The 20,455-nt window shown below is 35.4% G+C and overlaps 1 protein-coding gene across 1 annotated transcript; it reads left to right on the plus strand.

Moving 5' to 3' along the window:
* Positions 1 to 18,343: 18,343 nt before the first annotated feature.
* Positions 18,344 to 19,385, plus strand: LRP88_03534 (uncharacterized protein; the record flags this gene model as incomplete). Its single annotated transcript, XM_083240153.1, has 2 exons — positions 18,344 to 18,825; positions 18,890 to 19,385. The coding sequence occupies 2 exons, from the start codon at positions 18,344 to 18,346 to the stop codon at positions 19,383 to 19,385; spliced, it is 978 nt and encodes a 325-aa protein (XP_083105283.1).
* Between the last annotated feature and the right edge of the window lie 1,070 nt (positions 19,386 to 20,455).

The raw sequence follows: 20,455 nt of genomic DNA on the forward strand, positions 1-20,455 counted from the left end.
TCTACGCCGCATTTTAGGCCACTATAATAGAAAAGAATATTAAGTTAGCCTTTAGAGGAGCCGGGCTTATTCCTCTTGACCCGGAAAGTGTGGTCTCGAAGCTTAATGTGTAGCTATGGACTCTAATGCCGCCTGAGGAGGTGGCTAAACCGTCGACCCCTTGGGTCTCAAAGACCCCAAAGACCGTGCTTAAGGCTTAATCTTAGTCAGATTACCTCGAGAGACGAGTTATAAGGCATAAAAGTAGCTCCCCAGAGTTAATTTTAGAAGCTATATGGTCTTTTTCTAAGGGAATAAAGATAGTTATGCATAAGGTTGCCTTACTTAAGGCTAGGGTTAAAGAACTTAAATAGGCAAATAAGATACTAAGCCGGCGCCGGAGGGCAAAAAGGATATAACTATAGAAAAGAGGGGTAATAATAGTAGAGGAAGGAAGGCAAGTAATTAATTAGATAGATATGGATGCGTAGGTAGTGGTAGAATCATCGAGAAGTAGTAATCAAGGGAGGTCAGCGCGACCGGGGGTTCGGCATTGTGGTGTCTGCGGCAAGCCCGGTCATAATATAAGAATATATTAGGTAGTAATTAAGATATCTGGGGAAGAGTATAATAAGTAATTTTAATTAATTAAATAGTTTATTGTGTTTTTATAGTAATTTCTATCTTAAAGGTTAAAAAAAGTGTCCGGTTCGCTTGCTGTCCGGCTCGCTATACATGTACGTTAGGTATAAGAGGGAAAAGTGCGATGCATGCTTGCATGCGACGCATGCTTATTATGTACGTTAGCGGATTTTAGATTATCTCTAATTAAGGCGACCCATAGCGATTACGAATTTAACTGCGGCTCGCATAGCGACTATGCTTAGTATTTACTTCTATCTATTTATTGCCGCCTTCCCTCCTAGATAGAAGGAGAGGCTACCACGTTTTATGGCCGTATGTTAAAGCATCTATTTATAGTATGTCGTCTAATTTAGGCAGCGGAAGTAAAAAATACTCTACTATTTCTTTTGCACGTCTGCGAACCTTGCTTTCACTAATGTTCTTCGTGGTGTGGCGTATGGTTCTGTTATTGAAATTCTCAAGTAAGATAGGGAGCTGATACACTGGCAATCTCTTTTTTACAAAGCTCGGTCGCCCAATAACTAATGTCTGCTGCTCGAAGTTCGATCAGTAAGAGTGCCCGCAACACGATACGAACTAGACTATGGAAATATTGCGGTACACTTCTCGTTGGTCTGAGTAAAGGGTGCTCCGGTTATCCAAGGATCGCCCATTCAGCCTCGATAGGCCAGAGCCCACCGCCCTAAAGAAGCCTCGCCGTGCAAAACGATCTGGATCCTCTGCTACCCTCACCAAAACCAATCCCATATCCATGCATGGTTGATATTTCGGCGCCATATTGAGCAACCACACAGACTGGGGTGGTACTTCAATGTCCCATGCTACCTCGACGCGTAGACTATTCTCAACCGATCTAAAGGGCACACGTTTCATAAGATTCCCGAAGAATTCCTCCTTCCAATAGGCTTCTTGGACATATCCTTCCGTAACAAGACGGAGTGGCATTTCAGGCTCCTCCACAAATTCGATTGTCTTGAACGAATCGTTTAAATCACGGAGCTGTACGCCGAAGTCGTAGATAACTCCGCCTGGTAATGTCGCCCAAGACCACGAAGGTCCAGAGATTTGATTCGGGTCACTTTCTTCCGCAATCAGTGGTTTTTCTTTCTTCCAAAGAAGTTGTCGGGCGGCGTCAGCTTTCCATATGCCGGCCAGACATTCTGACGTTGACCAACCCACGAAAGACGCCAAATATGATATCGATTCGAAGAAAGCGGGTAGCCTATCTTGGGGACGAGAATATTAGCGGAATGAGTATTTCTCAACGATTTTCATCCAGGCTTGAACTCTCCAATTGTTCTCCATATGATTCTCTGAAGAATATTGGGATGGCGAGAATGCTTCGTCAAGGTGATACTCTAGGTCACCATCTGATCTTAAGTGATCACCACCGTCGACCACGTTGCCGCCCTTCTGACATTTCCATTTGATCTGTCGGGTGCCAAAATTAATGACACGCGCTGAGACGAGGTGCTCTTGATAAGTCCAAATCCGCATGTGTAGAGGGTCATCGTCTGAAATGTAGTTCAGGGACTTTTCGCACAGGAACATAGAACCTTCAACCTCGCGATTGGGGAGTTCCCATTTGAAAGGTAACTGGTAGATGGCACCATAGCACTGGTCAAGGTTTCGAGGTTATAAGAATCCCTCACCGCAATGCAAAGCACTTGCAGCAGATATGAGGACGTCGGCTCGTTTATAAAACTGGGCCATTCTATCCAACTGATGTCGTTGCTCGACCGGATCATTTTGGACTATACAGAAAGCATCAATCCAAAGGTTTCGGTGACCAATACTTCGCGTTACGTCAATTAGGTCCCGGACGGTCCTCCGCAGACTCGCGAGTTGCAACCCATGTTCCATTCTTAGTCCTACATTCGCCTTGGTCGTTTGGGCTTGGCGAATTGCATCTGCTCTCGAGCCAATACCCCAGGCATAGCTGGCAATGGCATAGTTCTCCCCAGTTGTAGGATCAGTTGTGAACAGATGTACGATGGGTTCCTCAGCTCGGCCAACATCCAGTAGTCTCTTAGGTATGGCGCAATTACGTCGATGCTCATTAAGACGTTCATTGCACTCCGAATGATGCTCCCGAAAGCGGTTGAAATACCGTTTCATCCAAGCAAAACTATTTGTCGACCCGGGGTATAGGTTGAAGGGCGAAACTCGTATGAACTCAGAAGCAGGATGATCTATAGCATGATCAGAAAGAGATCCGTCTTTGTCAGGCAGGGGAAAGATTTAATTCGTACCGCCTTGAATAAAAGGCTGCAGTAGATCATTGATTTCCTGTCCAATGTCTGGACTGAGGCTCCAATTGAAGCCGAGACTCATTAATGAGTTTTCGGCATCGTCGATGTGCGCACATACGACAAGCCTATGAAATTCACGACACCAGGGCTGGGCCAAGTTGTCGAGTCTCCGCTTCTGTGATTGGAAAAGAATACAACCTAATGACGCGTTCTTCGCCACCTGTTGATAACGAAATCGTGCTATAATGTTGCCAGGCGGCGAGTTATTTTGAATGAGCAGCTTGAGGCAGGACGGACAGGAGTGTGATCGCAGGGCAGCGAGGTCCGGGAGTAGGCTTAGTGTTTCTTCCGCCATGATGAAAGTGTTAGGCTACGAAACAAAGCGATTTCGTGAGCGATAAGACTCAGCGGTTCTAATGTGACCATCAGCACGGGTTGGGGTTAGCCTCGGCTCAGGTGGATAATATTGTTGGAAAGTAGGGCTCTGCCTTAATTGTCTGTATTGTGTTGCCCCTGTAGCTAATTGACTCAGGGGCTGCCATAAGAGGCAATTCTAAGTTCCGAGGCTTCGCCGAGGTTTCGTCGACGATGTGCCGGATCTGACTAATCTCGTGTACACAGTCTTATCCAACAGCTGAAGTATATGAGATGAATGAGGGGGCATACAAAGCCTGATGATCTTCTTCTCCTCATAATATCTCTTGAATTCGATTGAGTAGTGACTCTCGTGGCCATCAAGGATCAGAAGACGATAGCGACTATTTGTTCGCTTGGCTGTGCACCGGTCAAAGTGCTTAAGCCACTCGAGACCGGTCTTGTTATCGGTCTAGCTATTTTGAGTCGTTGTAATAGCCTAATCGCCCGGGAGGTTGCTATCCTGGTACTAGTTAGCGAGGTGATATTGGCCCGCACCGATGATAAACGGCGCGATCGCTTGGCTATCCGCATTGATCGCCTAAATGACCATAATCTATTCCTAGTTTCTAGGCTATACTAATTTCGGCTTTCTATGCCTATCTATGCCTATAATAACTATTCCGCTCTAAATTATACCTATTATAAAGCTAGTCTTATTAATATTATAAAAATTATCTAATTAAATGCTATATTTCGCGATTATATTTACTATAAGCATAAACCACTTCTAGATAATAGCTAGATCTTTGCACTTAGCTCTCTAGTAGTTATATTTTTAAAAAAAAAAAAAAACGTATCTTAAGGTCTAGGTATCGCCTAATAAAGTTTAAAGCCTAATGTATGCCGACTAGTAGCGCGTCGCGGTCGGTAAGTAATTAATTAGCTATCTCTTTTATACTATGAAGCCGGGGGGGGAAATCCTCGCGAATCTAGGTTGAGAATAAAGTAAATAAGGATCTCTTCCTCTAGATTAAATAGCTTGCAAGATTTCTAGATAGTATCGCGTCGAGATTAGATGCCTTGCTGCTGGCGCTAGAGCCTTATATAAGTAACTTTATATATCTTTGCCGCCTATTAGAGGCTTAATGTAACGGGCTGAGCCCGTGGGGGTCTCGGCTTGCACTCTCGACCAAGACCCACATAAGCTTAATAGCTAAAAAGGGCTCTTTTTACTTCTCCTTTTTTACTTTCTTTTCCTTTCTTTCTTAGCTTTAAGATACTTATTAGAGTCATTTAGCTAATTATTAATATACTTAGCTAGACCGTTATATTATCCTAAAGCTACGTCCTTTAATAAGAAGACTAATTAATTAGGTTAATTAGTCTAGTCCCTGCTCGGCTTTCTATATAATCAAGCCCGGAAGAGTAGAAGGCTCCTGCCTATATGGCGGTCAAGCTATGTATATACCTCTACGAAGACCTTATGCTAATTACGAGTAGTAGAAGGCTCTTGCTTATGTGGCGGTTAAGCTAAGTATATCCCTGCGAAGACCTTATATAAATCACGAGTAGTAAAAGTTCCCCCCCCTAAGACCTCGCTACTAGAGCGATTAGTAGAAGATCCCCTAAAGGGATAAGTATTTAATTAATTAACCCTGCCTAATGAGATAAACTAATATAAATAATTAATATAAGCAGCTTCTATAATAAAAGCTCTTAACTAAGACGGGGGCTCTCCTAGCTAAGCCTCTTAGATAATAATATAAATAATAATATAAATATTAGAGGAACTATAAGCCCTATGCGCCGAATAAGAAACCGACCGCGAGGAGATAAGGAATTAAATTCATACTATCTAGTCGGCGATTATAATACCGGCTCTAACGCTATAACCGCTAGAGCCCCTAAATATAGCTAGACCTAAACTTTAATAAAGCTCCTCGCTAGAATAACTATTAATAAAGAGAAAACTAATCCTTTTAAACCCCCTATAATTTAATAAAACTTAATAAAAGTTCTAGGCTTAGTAACTTAAAATATAAAATAAACTATATATTAATAACCTTACCCTTAGCGAATTATTAGATTAATTTGCCTATATTTACTCTAGATTAGCCGAAATGCTATAAGTAATAATAATAGCCTTCTTTAAAAAAAGAGGCTTAAACTAGTAATTTAAGCTAAGCGAATTTATAATATACTTAGCTAGCTACTATAAGGACCTAAATATTAAGTAATAAGCTCTTAGCTAACTAGAGATAATAAGATAAAGAAATAAGGAGAGCTTTATATCTTTTCTCCCTAAGTTTAAGAAGGAGCTTATAGATAATAAAAGAGCTAGCTAGGTAGACTTAGTGCGGATTAATGCCCTTAAGCATATAATTAACTAAGAGCTCTATTCCTACCTTATAGGCTAGCTTAATTTGCCGAAGATATATCCCTCCTTTATTAACGCGCTGCAGAGCCTTAGGGCCAACTTAGAAGAGCTCCGCTTCTATAACCGGAAGCTAGGCAACCAGTAGGAGCAGCGACGAGGCCTAAGCCCTAACTAGGAATAACCTAGATAGAGGTCACCGCCGTTAAAGGAGGCATCTAATTATATAGATTAGGAACCCATGAAGGTTAAGATATATAAATTAAAGCTCCTAGATAGGCAGAAATACTACCGATGCGGCGAGGTTAGCTATATTATCGCTCACTATACTTAATACTAAAGAAGCTAGTAAGACTTAGAAGAGGCAAGGAAGCTTAAGTATAAAACCAGGGCTATAAGGAATAAGCTAAGAAAGAAGAGGGACTAAGACCTAAGCGATAAAGATAAAGCTAGTAGCCTAAGCGAGGTAGCCTTAGCGGAGGAATTAGAAAATAAGTAACTCTTAATTAAAATCGCTATTAGGAGTATTAATAGGCTTAAGCTAAGTAAGAGGAGCTAGAGGATTAAATAAATAGTTAACCTTTTTATATTAATATAGGGATTAATTAAAAATATTACTTAATAGCCCTTATTAATAGTAGATATCTATACTATAAAATAATCATTAATGCCCTTACTTATAAGCTATGCCTACTACGTATTTCTATTATCTTATAAATACTTAAGTAGGTAAATATATCCTTGCTAGGTACTATTAGGTATATAATATATATAGATATAAATATTAATAGCTACCGCAAGAAATAAGTCTTCCTCTATATTATAATAAGCTAAGAAAACAAAGTTATCCTTAGATAAACCTAGATAAATAAAGAAGATATTATTATTTAGCCTATAAGAGGATAACTATATATAGGCTTATATAACCACTAGGTAAACAAGCGAGACCCTAAGAGCTTTTAATAACCTAATCTACTAGGCCTAATTAGCGCAGTCTTTATAGGTCTAATTCAATGCGCTAAGAAATAAAAAAGAAAATATAATAGCCTAAGAGTATTTTCTATAAGCCTCCTAGATATTAAAAAGGCCCTCGCACTAAAGAAGAGATTAACTCTAAGAGAAAAGCTCCCTAAGCACTACTATGAGTTCTTAAGAGCATTTAATTAAAAGCTTACTAATTAATTGCTACTATATTGACCCGGTACTAACTATAGGATCTTATTAAAATAAGGGCCTAATAGAAAGGAGAAAGAGCCCCCTTAGGGCCCCCTATATAGAATATCTCGCGAGGAATTAATTATTCTTAGAAGAACCCTAATAGAATTACTTAATAAGGGATTTATATATATTAGTAGCTCCCTTGCCTTAGCCCCTATCCTCTTTATATAGAAGCCAGGGGGTAGCTTATAGTTTTATATAGACTACTAAGGTCTTAATATAATTACTAAAAAGGATTAATACCTATTATTACTTATTAAAGAGACTTTAAGGTCCCTATCTAAGGCAAAGTAGTTAACTAAGCTAGATATAATTGCTATCTTTTATAAGGTATAGGTATAAAAGGGAGATAAGTAAAAAATAGCATTTTATACCTAATATAGCCTTTATAAATAGCTAGTTATACTATTTAGCCTTATAGGCGCCCTAGCGACCTTTTAATAATATATTAACTATATATTATAGGACTACTTAGATGAGTTTTACTTAGCCTATATTAATAATATCCTTATCTACTTAGATAGGTCCCTAGCTAATTATAAGAAGAAAGTAAAGCTAATCCTCTAGAGGTTATAAGAGGCAGGCCTATAGATTAATATTAATAAATGCGAATTTAAGACTATAAGCATTAAATACCTTAGATTTATTATTAAAGCTAGGCGAGGAATTTAAGTTAACCTAGAGAAGGTAAAGGTAATCTAACTATAGGAGCAGCCCTATTTAGTTAAGGAAGTTAGAAGGTTCTTAGGCTTTATAAACTATTATTAGCAGTTTATCCCGAGGTTCTCTTTTATTATATTACCTCTTATAGCCCTAATAAAAAAAAAGCTATATTTATTTAATTAAATAGTTACTAAATAGCCTTTAAGGAGCTTAAAGCGCTCCTTATTAATATACTTATACTAGCCTAATAAGACCCTAACTAAGAAATAATCCTTAAGACTAACTCTTCTAGATATATTACTAAGGGTACCCTTTTATAAATAAGGGAAAATAAAGTCCTCTAGCTAATAGCTTTCTTCTTAAAGAAAAACCTACTTATTAAATATAACTATCTAATTTATAATAAAGAGCTATTTATAATTATTTATTATTTAAAATACTAAGATATAAAATTAAGGAGTATAGCCTCCTTCTTAATCCTTATAGACTACCTTAACCTTTAATACTTTATAAAGAAGTAATAGCTTAGTAAAAGGTAAGTCTACTAGGTAAAGATATTATCATAGTTTAACTTTATAATCTAATTCTAACCTAGCAAAGAGGCTATTATCCTAGATGCCCTCTCACGACGAGAGTAAAATATACTAGAGGATCACGAGGATAACCGGATTAGAGGCTAATACTTATAGCTCTTATAGCTAAGCGAAAGGAAAGATAAGAAGTATTTAATTATAAGGGGAAAAGCAGGCTATATTTTAAAGGGTAATATAAACTAACCCAGAGATTAAAAAGTAGACCGAGATAGATAAATTAAGAACCCTTTTATTAATAATTAACTATAATAACTATAGGACTAAGGATTATAGTAATATAACTAATACTAGCTAATCTATAAGGCTATATAATAAGGCAAAAGGCGGCTACCTTTATAGTAAGGACTCCTTATTATATTATTTAAATACTTAATTAATAAGGGAAAATAGCTTTATTAGCATAAGCAGATATAAGTCCTAAGCTATAAGCCGCTTTATATAAGGATTATCTAAGATATATATAATTTAGCGCTCACTAATTACCTAGGACGGGATATACTAAAGTCCCTTATTAGTAGATAGTTCTATTAGCCAGGACTTAACTCAGATATATAGCAATTTATATAGAATTATAATACTTATAGCTAGAGCACTATCTAGAGAGAGAAACGCCGTAGCCTCTTAAAGCCACTCCTAATCCCAGACCAAATCTAATCAGAGATATTTATTAACTTTATTATAAACCTCCTACCTACTTAATTAAATAATTCTATAAACCTCATAGTTATTATAAACTATCTCTTAAAAAATATTATCCTTAAACCTATAAAAGAGATTATAACTAGTGCTATTACTAAGACCCTATTATAATACTTTATCTAATACTATGGTATCCCTAGGGGAATTATAATAAATAGAGGGACCTAATTTATAAGCTAAATATAGAAGAGGCTATATAAGCTGCTCCGTATCTAACAGAGGCTATTAATAGCCTAGCACCCCGAGACTAATAGAGCTACAAAGAGGGCCAATCAGGAGGTTAAGAGATATATCCATATCTTCGCTACCTATGCACAGGATGACTAGGACGAACTCCTGCCTGCAGCAGCAGTGGCTATTAATAACCGTCTAGCAATATCTATAGGACTAAGTCTATTCTTCCTTACGCATAGCTATAACCTAGAACCTATCGAGATTAATAAATAGCTCTGACTAGATAGGAAGTCGCTGGTAGCTCGGGCCGAGTCTATTATCCAAAGACTAAAAGAAGCTGCCGAATAGGCATAGGCCGCGATGGCCTTAGCGCAAGAGCGATAAGAGGAGAACGCAAATACCCGACGGTAACCATCTAATTAGTTCAAACCAGGAGATAAGGTATAGCTATGACTCTGTTATATATATTTAGACTAACCCTCTAGGAAGTTCAACTAGCTCTTAGCTAAGTATACCGTCCTTAAGACTATTAGATTATACGCTTACCGCCTTAATACCCCCCCAGGGATCTATAATATATTTCATATTTCCCTCTTACGGCTAGCTATAGATAACCTATTGCCTTCCCAGCGGTCTAATAACTATTAGCCGCCTGCCATACTAATAGATAATAGCGAGGAATATAAAGTTAAGGAGATCTTATAAGTTAAGAAGGTATATAAGCAATAAAAAGCCCTAGTAAAATAGATAGGCTATGTAAAGCTAATATAAAAACCACTTAATCAAATAGTTAATATAGCAGCTTTAGCACGCTATGAGGCTTAGCATAGCAAGATAGGATCTAAACCTCCCCCTGGAAGAGGAGAGGAGGGGGGTATTATAACGGGCTAAGCCCGTGGGGGTCTCGGCTTGCACTCTCGACTAAGACCCACATAAGCTCAACAGCTAAAAGGGGCTCTTTTCGCTTCTCCTTTTTCACTTTCTTTTCCTTTCTTTCTTAGCTTTAGGATACTCGTTAGAGTCGTTCAGCTAGTTGTTAATATACTCAGCTGGACCGTTACACTTAATTTTAAGTTATTTTAAAGGGCCTGAAGTGCAAGAAGGATTCTAGCCTCATTGTTTAAGCTTAATATCTTTAATAGCGAGGAATTAATTAATCAAATAGAGATAATATAGGTTAAGGGATTTTTGTCCTGCTTGCTTGACTGTCCCACTTGCTTATCATGTATGTTAGCTGAGTCCTAGAGTATCTTAGACTCACCAAAGTCTGATGCTATAGCATCTCCTATTAATAGTAATATCTAAGCTAAGCAAATATCGCTATATAAAACTATGACATATAGTAAACTATTAGTGTCAAATGTGACAGCCTGCAACATGCCTTGAAGGGTGTCATGTGATGACACTAGGCTCAATTGGGAAGTCGTAGAAATGCGCCTTCCCCTTTGCGAGGCTTCGCTGAGAAATATATAGAGAATAATAAGATAATATATTATTATATTTAATAATTAATAGTTAGAATACTAGCCACTTATATAATTAATTTATTAATTATTAAAGGAAGATACTCTTTATTAAATCTATAATAAAGCTTAGCTTATATACCGCCGTAGATTAGACCCTCTGGGATAATTAGTTTAAGTCTAAAGCTAAGCGCGCCTAACTCTAGGATTATATTAACTTAGAAATATTAAGAAGTAATTATTAAACCCTTACTAAAGCTATAATAGCTTTAATAAAGCCCTAGATTAGTTAATTTAATAAGAAAACTTTTATTAATAATTAATTAATAAATATAAGCGCTATAAGTATTATAAAGCTTTATATTAATAATATTATAATTTAGACTATATTAACCGCGAAATATAGCGCTAAATAAAAGAATTATAAGCTCTTTATAAAGAAAATTAATAACTTATAAAAATAAATATATAAAACTATAAGCTTAGAATATCTTTATTAATATTATATTATAGAGAAAGATATTAATAAGTAATATATCTTATTAAAGCTATATTTAGGTATTAACTTACTTAATTATAAGATATAAGCCCGCTAAGAATATATTAATACCCTTATAATCTCTTATTAAGAGAGATTATTAATAAAAAAAAAAAGTAAAAAATTAGCTAAATAAATAAGATTAATATATATAATAAGCGAGCGCCGCAGACAAGCAAGCGCCGCACTTTTCCCTCTTATACCTAACTTTTTATTTAATTAATTAATTATTAACCACTAAATATATTAAACCTAAATACTAAGGCTAGAATGCTTCTTACCCTTTAAGCCCTTTAAAATAACCTAAAACTAAGCATTTAAAGCGCTATAGGGATATATAAGATTAATAAGCAGCGGCTATGTCGCCGCTAGCAAGGCATTTAATCCCGACGCAATACTATCCCAAATTTACGCTAATTATTTAATCTAGAGGAATAGATTATAGTTTAATTTATTCTTAACCTAGATACGCGAGGTTTTCCCCCGTGACTATATGTTATTAAAGTAATAGCTAATTAACTACTTGCCGACCGCGATGCGCCACCTATTAGTAAGCGCTAGGCTTTTAACTTTATTAAGTAATAAGAAAAGCTAAAGATATGTTTTTTTCGTAAATATAATTACTAGAGGGCTAAGTATAAAGATCTAAAAGAAATCTAAAAGTAGTTTTAGCTCGTAGTAAATATAATCGCGAAGTATAATATCTAATTAGATAATATCTAAAACTTTAATAAGATTAACTTTCTTATAGGTATAATTATAAGCGGAATAGTTATTACTAGCGCAGAAAGGCATAGTTAATTAAAATCAATATAGCCTAGAAGCTAAGAATAGATTATAGTAATTTAGGCGATTAATACAGAGGGCTAAGCGATTTAGCTATTTATTATAGGTGCGGGCTAATATTACCTCGCCAACTAGTATAAAGAAAGCAACCTCCCGGGCGATTAGACTATTATAACCTCTTAAAATGGCTAGACTAATAATAAGACTAGTCTTAAGTGGCTAAAGCACTTTAACTAGTATATAATTAAGCGATTAAATAGTTATTATTATCTTCTAGTCCTTAATAGCTATAAAAGTTACTACTTTATTAACTTTAAGAGATATTATAAGGAGAATAAGATTATTACGTTTTATATGCCGCCTTATTTATTTTATTTACTTTAGCCTCTTAATATTAAGTACTTTAGCCTACTTAAAAAGGCTTATAGTTAAGAAATAAAGTATCTAATTAAATACTTTATTACTTATATTTCTAAGACCAAGTTCTTCCCGGCCTTTTATGCCGCTTATTAAGCTATTATAATAAAATAAAATATCAGGTCTACTTTTAAAGGGGCTAGACTTATCCCTCTTAACCCGGAAAGTATAGTCTTAAAGCTTAATATATAGCTATAGACTCTAACGCTAGTTAAGGAGGAGGCCAGGCCCTTAACCCCTTAGGCTTTAAAGACCCTAAGGATAGTACTTAAGGCTAAATCTTAGTCTAAATACCTTAAAAGATAAATTAGAAGATATTAAAGTAGCTCCCTAGAGTTAATTCTTAAGGTATTAAAGTATCTTTTAAAGAGAATAAAGGCAATTATATATAAGATAGTATTATTAAGGGCTAAGATATAGGATCTTTAATAGGCAAATAAAATACTAAGCTAATACTAAAGGGTAAAAAGAACCTAGCTATAAAAGAAAGGGGTAATAATAATAAAGAAAGGAAGGTAAGTAATTAATTAGATAAATATTAATATATAGGTAGTAGCTAAATTATCGAGAAGTAGTAGTTAAGGAAGGTTAATATGACTAAGAGTTTAGCACTATAGAGTATATAATAAGCCTAGTTATAATACTAGAATATATTAAGTAGTAATTAAGACCTCTAGAGAAGAATATAGTAAGTAGTTTTAATTAATTAATTAATTTATTATGTTTTTATTATAATCTTATTAAAGAGGGTTAAGAAAAGTGCGGCGCTCACTTGTCTATAGCGCTTGCTTATTATATATATTAAGTATATAATAAGCTCCCTAAAGTAAGGTTTAAAGACCTAAAAGAAATAAACTTATAATTTACTAATTTTATATAAGCCCTTAGCTAAAGCTATTATAAGACTTAGATTTATTTTTATTACTTATTATACTTAATAGAGATAAGAAAAAATACCCTTATATTATTAAAGGTATTATAAGATATATAATTCTTCCTAAATAGCATTATAAATAATTACCTAATAGCTCGCGAAAAAGCCATAAAGGGAGTATTTAGTCTTATTATTACTAAAGGCTCGCTAACTAATATAACTAAGAGTATTAAAGATATAAATAATAACTAAGAAAGAAATAACCTCTATAGAAGAGGAAGGCGCAGAAGAGGCTATTAAGGAGCGCTAAGAGGATAGAATCTATATAGCCTATTAGTCTATAAGGGTATGCTAAGAGATAGCTAAAATAGTAGTTGCCTTATTAAATATAAATAAAGCGAAGGAGAAGAGAAAGAGGGTAAATACGAGGCCTATTATAGCTCTTATCTCTTATTAGGCTATTTTTATATTATTAAAAACAAAAGATTATATTAGTAAAACCTTAATAAAATAATTTAAAAGAGTATTAATTAGTGACTTATTATTAATAAATTACTTATAAAATAAGTTAAAAAAGTAAAGAAATTAAGTATATTAAAGTAATTAATTAATAAATACTAAGAAAAGGCTTAAGTTACCTTTTATTCCTTATAATAATTAATATATACCTTAAAGAACTTAGCTATTCTTAACTTAAGAGCTATAATATATATCTTTAATAATCTCTCGCACTTTACTTAGCTAACTACTACCACGCTAGGGGACTTCTTATAGGTAGGAATAATCTCTATAGCTATTAATAGCTATAAATCTATTAATATTATTATAAAGAGAGCTAATAGCTCGCCGAAGAAGCTATAGCTATATAATATAATATATTATAAGAAATTTATAAGTAATTTAATCTCCTTTATAAGGCTAAGAAAGCATAGCCTATAATAAGATATAAGCCCTAGGAATAACTACTTAAGAAGATTAAATTATAGCTTCTTATATTACCTTAAAGAGATATATAATTAATAGGTCCTTAAGTACTAATAGCTCGTTAAAGATATAGTGATAATTATAACTATAGAGCTACTAAAGAATAACTTAGTGCCTATTCCTCCGCAGAGGAATAGGTATATTATATATATAAAGAGATAATTAATCTAAGGAGATATAAAGCGATAGTATTAATACCTTAGCTATTTAGGCCTTAATATTATTTTATAGCTATTAAATACTATATAAGGCGCTTACTTAACCTTTACTAAGTATATCTTAATATATAAGTATAGCTTATATATCTAAGATAAGATAAATAAATAAATATAAAGAGTATTAAGAGACTCTCTTATATTAGTCTTACTAAGTAATTAATTAGCTATTAATTTTTATAACTTTAAATAAGGCTATATAAGGTTTTCTTTTATAATAATAATTATATATTAGGTAATAAGCTATATTTAAGACTTTTACTTTATAAAATAAATATTTAATATATTATCGCTAATATTAAATAACTTTTTATAATATTATTAACTTAATATAAGATTAAAGTAAAGAGAATTAAGACTAATAATAAGCTATTAAGGTATTTAGATATTACTTAATTATTAAGTACTTATAGGATTATTATTAAGTTTTTAGCCTTAAATACTTAAGCCTAGAATAGAGATATAAAATATATAATAAAAGTTATTAAGATTAAAGCTTAATATATAAGAATTAGAGCTAACTTTTTAAAAATCTTATAGCCTAAAATAATAACTTATATATTATAACTTTATAATTAAATACTTATTACCTCTAGGGGTAAAAATTAGTATATAAGTTATTTTATTTATATTTTTATCTTAATAAGTACTCCTTTTACTTAGTTTAACCTCTTATACTTATAATCTTATAGATATAAGGTATATATCATAATAAGTAATATATAACTAAGCTATTAAAAAAAAAAAGCTTATATTAAGGGCTTAGCTAGGGTTTTTATTAATTATATATTAAATAACTTATATAAGATTTAGAATTTATTAAGAAATAAAATATTTATAATATAAGATATTATTTTTAATAAGTATTAATACTTTAATAAAAGCTTATTAAAGCTTATTAAAGAAATTAAAAAAATAAACTTATATAATATATAATAATAAATTAATTAATTAATTAAGGTAAATAAAAATATAAGAGTTATATAAAATATTAATAAAGAAAGAAATAATATAAAAAAATATATTAATACCTCTATAAATATATAATAAACCTTAAGTAATACCTCTTATATAAAGGTAAGATTTAAACCTATACTAACTCTATTATAGTCTCTATTAATAATTTTCTTAATAGCTATTAGCATAAAAAGTAATAATAAAAATAAAAATAAACCCTCTAAGGAAGAGTTATTAATAAAGTAAATTATATATTAAATATTATAAAAAGCTACTTTTTTAAAAAATATAAGACTATATAAGAGACTTAAGGATAATCTATAAAGAGCATATTAGCCTAATTACCTAGTAGTAGCTATATAGGGTAGGCACCTTAAAAACTTTAATAAGAGGATATTAGCTTATAAGGGCGGTATATTACTATTCTAATAATAAAGGCATATTAGTAAAAAAAAAAACTAAGAAGAAATAAGACTCTAGGTAAGGGCACTAAGCGCCTCGGCATAAAAAGAGCCTAAGAGAGTAGCTATATGCGCCCCTAAGACCTCGCTAAGAGTAACTAAAAGAAAGAAAGCTAGTTTAATTAATACTTACTAGAGGAACTTTTATCCTCTTTTATCTAATAGTTAGCTAGTATAATACCCTTATAGGGATAAGTTTAAAGAAGTAAAAAAGAGTTATTTATAGGGCTATAAGGTAGCTAGCTCTTAGGAGGAGGTCCCCTAAGTACTTATTATAAGGTATTAAATCCTTAGATATTATTAAGTATATATTTATAAACTTAATAAGTATAAAAGGTTAATTAAATTTAAGGTATAATTAATTATTCGCGGCGATTAATAGGCAAGGGATTACTAAGAGACTTATATAGTAATACTTATAAGAATATTATTTAAGATACTTATAGCTATAGTAATATATTTTAACCTTAAGCTACTTTAATATAACGCTATAAATATATTTATATATACTAAGATTAATAAAGTTATTTATATATAAATGCCGCTAGGTTACTAAGAGTATAGCTAGGTTTTATAATTAAGGAAGGTATTATATAGCCTTAGAAAATTACCTTTATTATAATAATACTACCTAGAGACTAAATTATAAGTAATTAGCTTTTAAAGAGTTATTAATAAGAACTATTATTAGTAAAAGGGAAGTATTATATTTTTCTTTTATATTAATAATTATATATTAATATTTTACTAAGAGCTCTATAAAGCTATAATAATAGCTATCTAAGTATTATAATAATAATATTACTTTAAAGGCAGCTAGGACCTTTAATAATTCCTAGGCATTAAAGTTATAAGAGATTATAATTAATATAAAATCTAGCTTTTATAAGTAGTTTATTATAAGAAGGTAATATAAGGAATTAAGAGATTAAGCTAAGAGCCTAGCAAAGGGCTATTAACCCTAATAATAAAGAAAGAGCTTCTCTTATATAATAATATAGCATTAATATATAAAGTTTATAACTATTAAGTAAAGGTTAATAAGATTCTCTATACCACGGTAATAACTTAGTTAGATATCGCCTTTATAGCAAGCTAGCTAATAAGATTTAATTAAAATCTAAGTCCCTTATATTAAAAAACTATAAACCATATACTTAAATACCTTAATAGCTTAAAGTACCTTTACCTAGAGTTTAATATAATCCCCGGTGGATTAAATAATACCCTTAAAGTTACCTTTAATATAAGCTTTATTAATAACTCACTAAACCGCTAGAGCTCCTAAGTATTTATAATAAAGTTATTTAGAGGGATAATTATATAGAGAGCTAATAAGTAAATAATAGTAATTATATTAATAATAAAAGTAAAGCTCTTAGCCCTCTTAAGTATAATAAAGAAAGCTATATTTATAAGCTAACTTATCTCTTCTCTTTAAATCTCCCTTCCCGACGAGTATATATCTGCCCTAAGCTATATAAGTGCCTGCTAAAGTACTCTAATAATTTAAATCTAATGCAATAACACTTAGACCATATGACTTATAACTATAGAGCTTATATAGCTATAGATAAAGCTCCGGCACATAGATATATATAATTACTAGCTTCGATAAGCTATCGCCAAAGGAAAGGTCTCAATTAACTATACTCTATCTATAGAGATGATAGCTAATAAATTAATAAAGAGCCTAGCTAATAAGCCCTTTAGGATCTTTAGGAGGCAACTAAATATAGTGAATAAGAAGGAGTTACTTAAGAAGAGTCATCGCTAAGAGCTCGCCAAAGACGAGCAGCGACTAGAGAAGCTACTAATAAAAGAGGATCCATGGGATCAATTAAATCATATATCAGAGAGCCAGTTAGAGGCATCATAGGGTTAGGTCAGCCTATTGGGTAGACCTAAGGGGGTATATCAAATATGACAGCCTATAATATGCCTTGAAGGGTGTCATATGATGACACTAGGCTCAATTGGGAAGTCGCAGAAATGCGCCTTCCCCTTTGCGAGGCTTCGCCGAGAAACACACAGAGAACAACAAGATAATACATCGTTACATTTGACAATTAGCGTGGACATTCGGCAGCAATTTTCAATCCAGACCAAGGGATCATCGCGGAAGTACGAACCGAGACGGGTTATTAATGCAGGGCGGGCACAGGCAAAAACATGGCTAGCTGAGGAGCCAAAAAAAAAAAAACACAAGCGTAATCGGCAAGGGCTAGACGTTCCAGACCATACCAGTCTTTCCCCCGATCACTTCCGCCGAACCAGTGAAAGGGAAGGAATCATGGCCACTGCGCAGAAGTGCTGACCTGCCGCTCCGCTACTGCGTACGTATTACTACACGCTAACGCAATGAAAAGAGCTTGTCCAATGTGCCGCAGGCCGCCCTGCCAGTTTTCTTGTGTGACGTTTGGCTAGTAGTGCCTTCGTAAGTCTTGGACAGGTGTACGAATTTCCTTCATATAATTTGTGTATGACTTTCCCGTGGGTGTGCAGGAGGGGTCGCTCTAGTAGTATGCAGCTTGCTTTGCCTCCTTTTTCCCACGCCCGACTGTGTTCGCATCATGCCTACTCACGAATACACAGGGGTGGTCTGCCTCATGGATATAAAGAGTAGGTTGCCCACCCTCTCAGTGAACTTGGCAATTTCCTCTTTCATTCCCTTCATCATCTGCTTAGCCGGAGATGACGATCTTCGACTCCATCGCTGATGCATTCTCCAGAAATGGCTCAGTCACCAAGTTTTTTGAGCAAATCCCCGTGGTGGGCCACGTGACTGCCGGCATCCAAGCCCTCGCCGGCAATACTGAGGAGGCCAAGCGTGCGCTTGCCACCAGTACCGGCAACCTTGTCAGCACCGCAGGAGCTGTCGGGGGTTTCTTCGTTGGTGGACCGCCTGGAGCAGTTGCAGGCGGGTCACTCGGGGGCCTGGTCGGCACTTATGTGGAAAGCGGTATCGCAGGCTCGATCAGTGACCCTTCAGTTAAGGGCGATCTTGGAGAGGTCACGGCGGGGAAGATCATCACGAACGTGGGACTCGGCGGAGCGTCTGGCTTCCTTGGTGGCGGAGGCGGCCTGCTCAAGTCTGGTGGCACAGCGCTCACCAAAGAGTTCGTAAAAGATGCTGCCAAGATCGGTGCTGGAAATGTAATCGGACATGGTCTGAAGTAAGTCCACAAGCGTCTTTCTTTGCATCGTGCAATGGCTATATACTGACAAGTGATCTTCAAGAGGTTTAAAACCAGGACCAGACGTACACCCAGGGGATCCAGACGAGGATCCTGAGCCCGAGACGCGCAAGTACGTCAGCCAGATCAACAAGACGAAGTCAGATACCTGTGCTACGTGGATGTTTGCTATGGGTGTCAAATATGCAGGCGTCACTCCAGTCAACGGACCTTGCTCCAACGCCGCCGGATGGCTGGAGAACTCGATAACGGTCGGTCAATTTCTGGAGCTTGGTACGACTGAGTTTACGAATGCTTTTGCCTACTTTGACGCAAGATTCTATGCGAACGGAGCATATTTCCAAGGGGGCATCGACAAGGCAGTCATCGACTTGATGAGCCCGACCAGAGCCAACCCCGGCACGATCGTGGAGAATGGCGTCAATGTCCAGTACACAGCGGATCAGATCAGGGCCAAGTTGGTTGCTGACGAAGAGGAGCTGCTCCGCCGGCGCGGAATTGCGGCACACTCATTCGAGTATGAGTTTGACGAGCGTTGATACCAATGCAAGAAGGATGAGGGGAATCGGGACTTGGCCTGTACACGAGCAGCCTATGATAGGCTCTTGACAAGCGGACGCTGATTGGCTCTTGATGTACAGCTTGGTTCAAACTCCACCAATGAATGGGTGGACTTTGGTCCTGTCCCCAACCTCGCGCTCTCTTATGGCCCAGTGAACCCATCAAGGGCCGGACTTCAGCTATAACAAATACATTATCAACACATGATAACATTATATCTCAACGCTAACACAGTGGCACTAATTAGATCGTTTCCTCCCCCTGGCCCGACCCATCACGATCTTGGCTATGACGTCACTGTACTCCCACAAGCATTTTTCACGATGTGATGTTGGCCTGACTCAAGTTCAGGCGACATGTGTTATTGCCTTGATCCGATCAAGACACAAGATGGAAGTTGTGTAGACGACATAAGGGAAGCTACAGGACATTACTCGAGTTAAGCGTCGCAAAATGGCTAATGCCGTATTATCCTCGTCGCGAATGCTTACTGACCACTGCATGCCAGACCCGGCCTGGGAGAGGCCTTGAGGCCCCAGATGTTACCAGTAAAGTAGAATGGATAAGAGTGAAATATGTCTCACTATTGTTAGGCATGCTTCTCAAGGCCAACAATAGAATCCGACACGTCTCAAAGCCATCCATTCCAACTCTCAGCAACACGTTCCATGCCGTTGATCGCCAAGGAATTCTTGTTCTCATACCAAGGCGACAACATCTAGAGACTACTCAATTATTATCCCAAGAGCGAATGGGGGCAGGAGAAATCGAGCAACAATCACGACTCCTGGAATTGCCGTGCTAAGGTTGGTCCTTGGGGTAACGCCATCAGACCAGCAACCTTCCAACTCTAAGAAGCATGCACGGCGAAGACGTCGTATTTTTTCGCCATCAAGGTCTTTGAATTTGGCCTAAAGACGGACTTGAGGTCTTCCTGTGGTTTAGACATGACGGCGGTAGAATGACAACGTTGCACGCGAAGCGGGCTGGTTGCTAGACACATAACTACCCTGTAGGGTTCGATTTGACTGACGTGATTGAGCCTTTC

This window comes from Fusarium phalaenopsidis (assembly GCF_050370095.1).
Source record: "Fusarium phalaenopsidis strain FUZ10S chromosome Unknown contig_32286, whole genome shotgun sequence".
NCBI lineage: Eukaryota > Fungi > Ascomycota > Sordariomycetes > Hypocreales > Nectriaceae > Fusarium > Fusarium phalaenopsidis.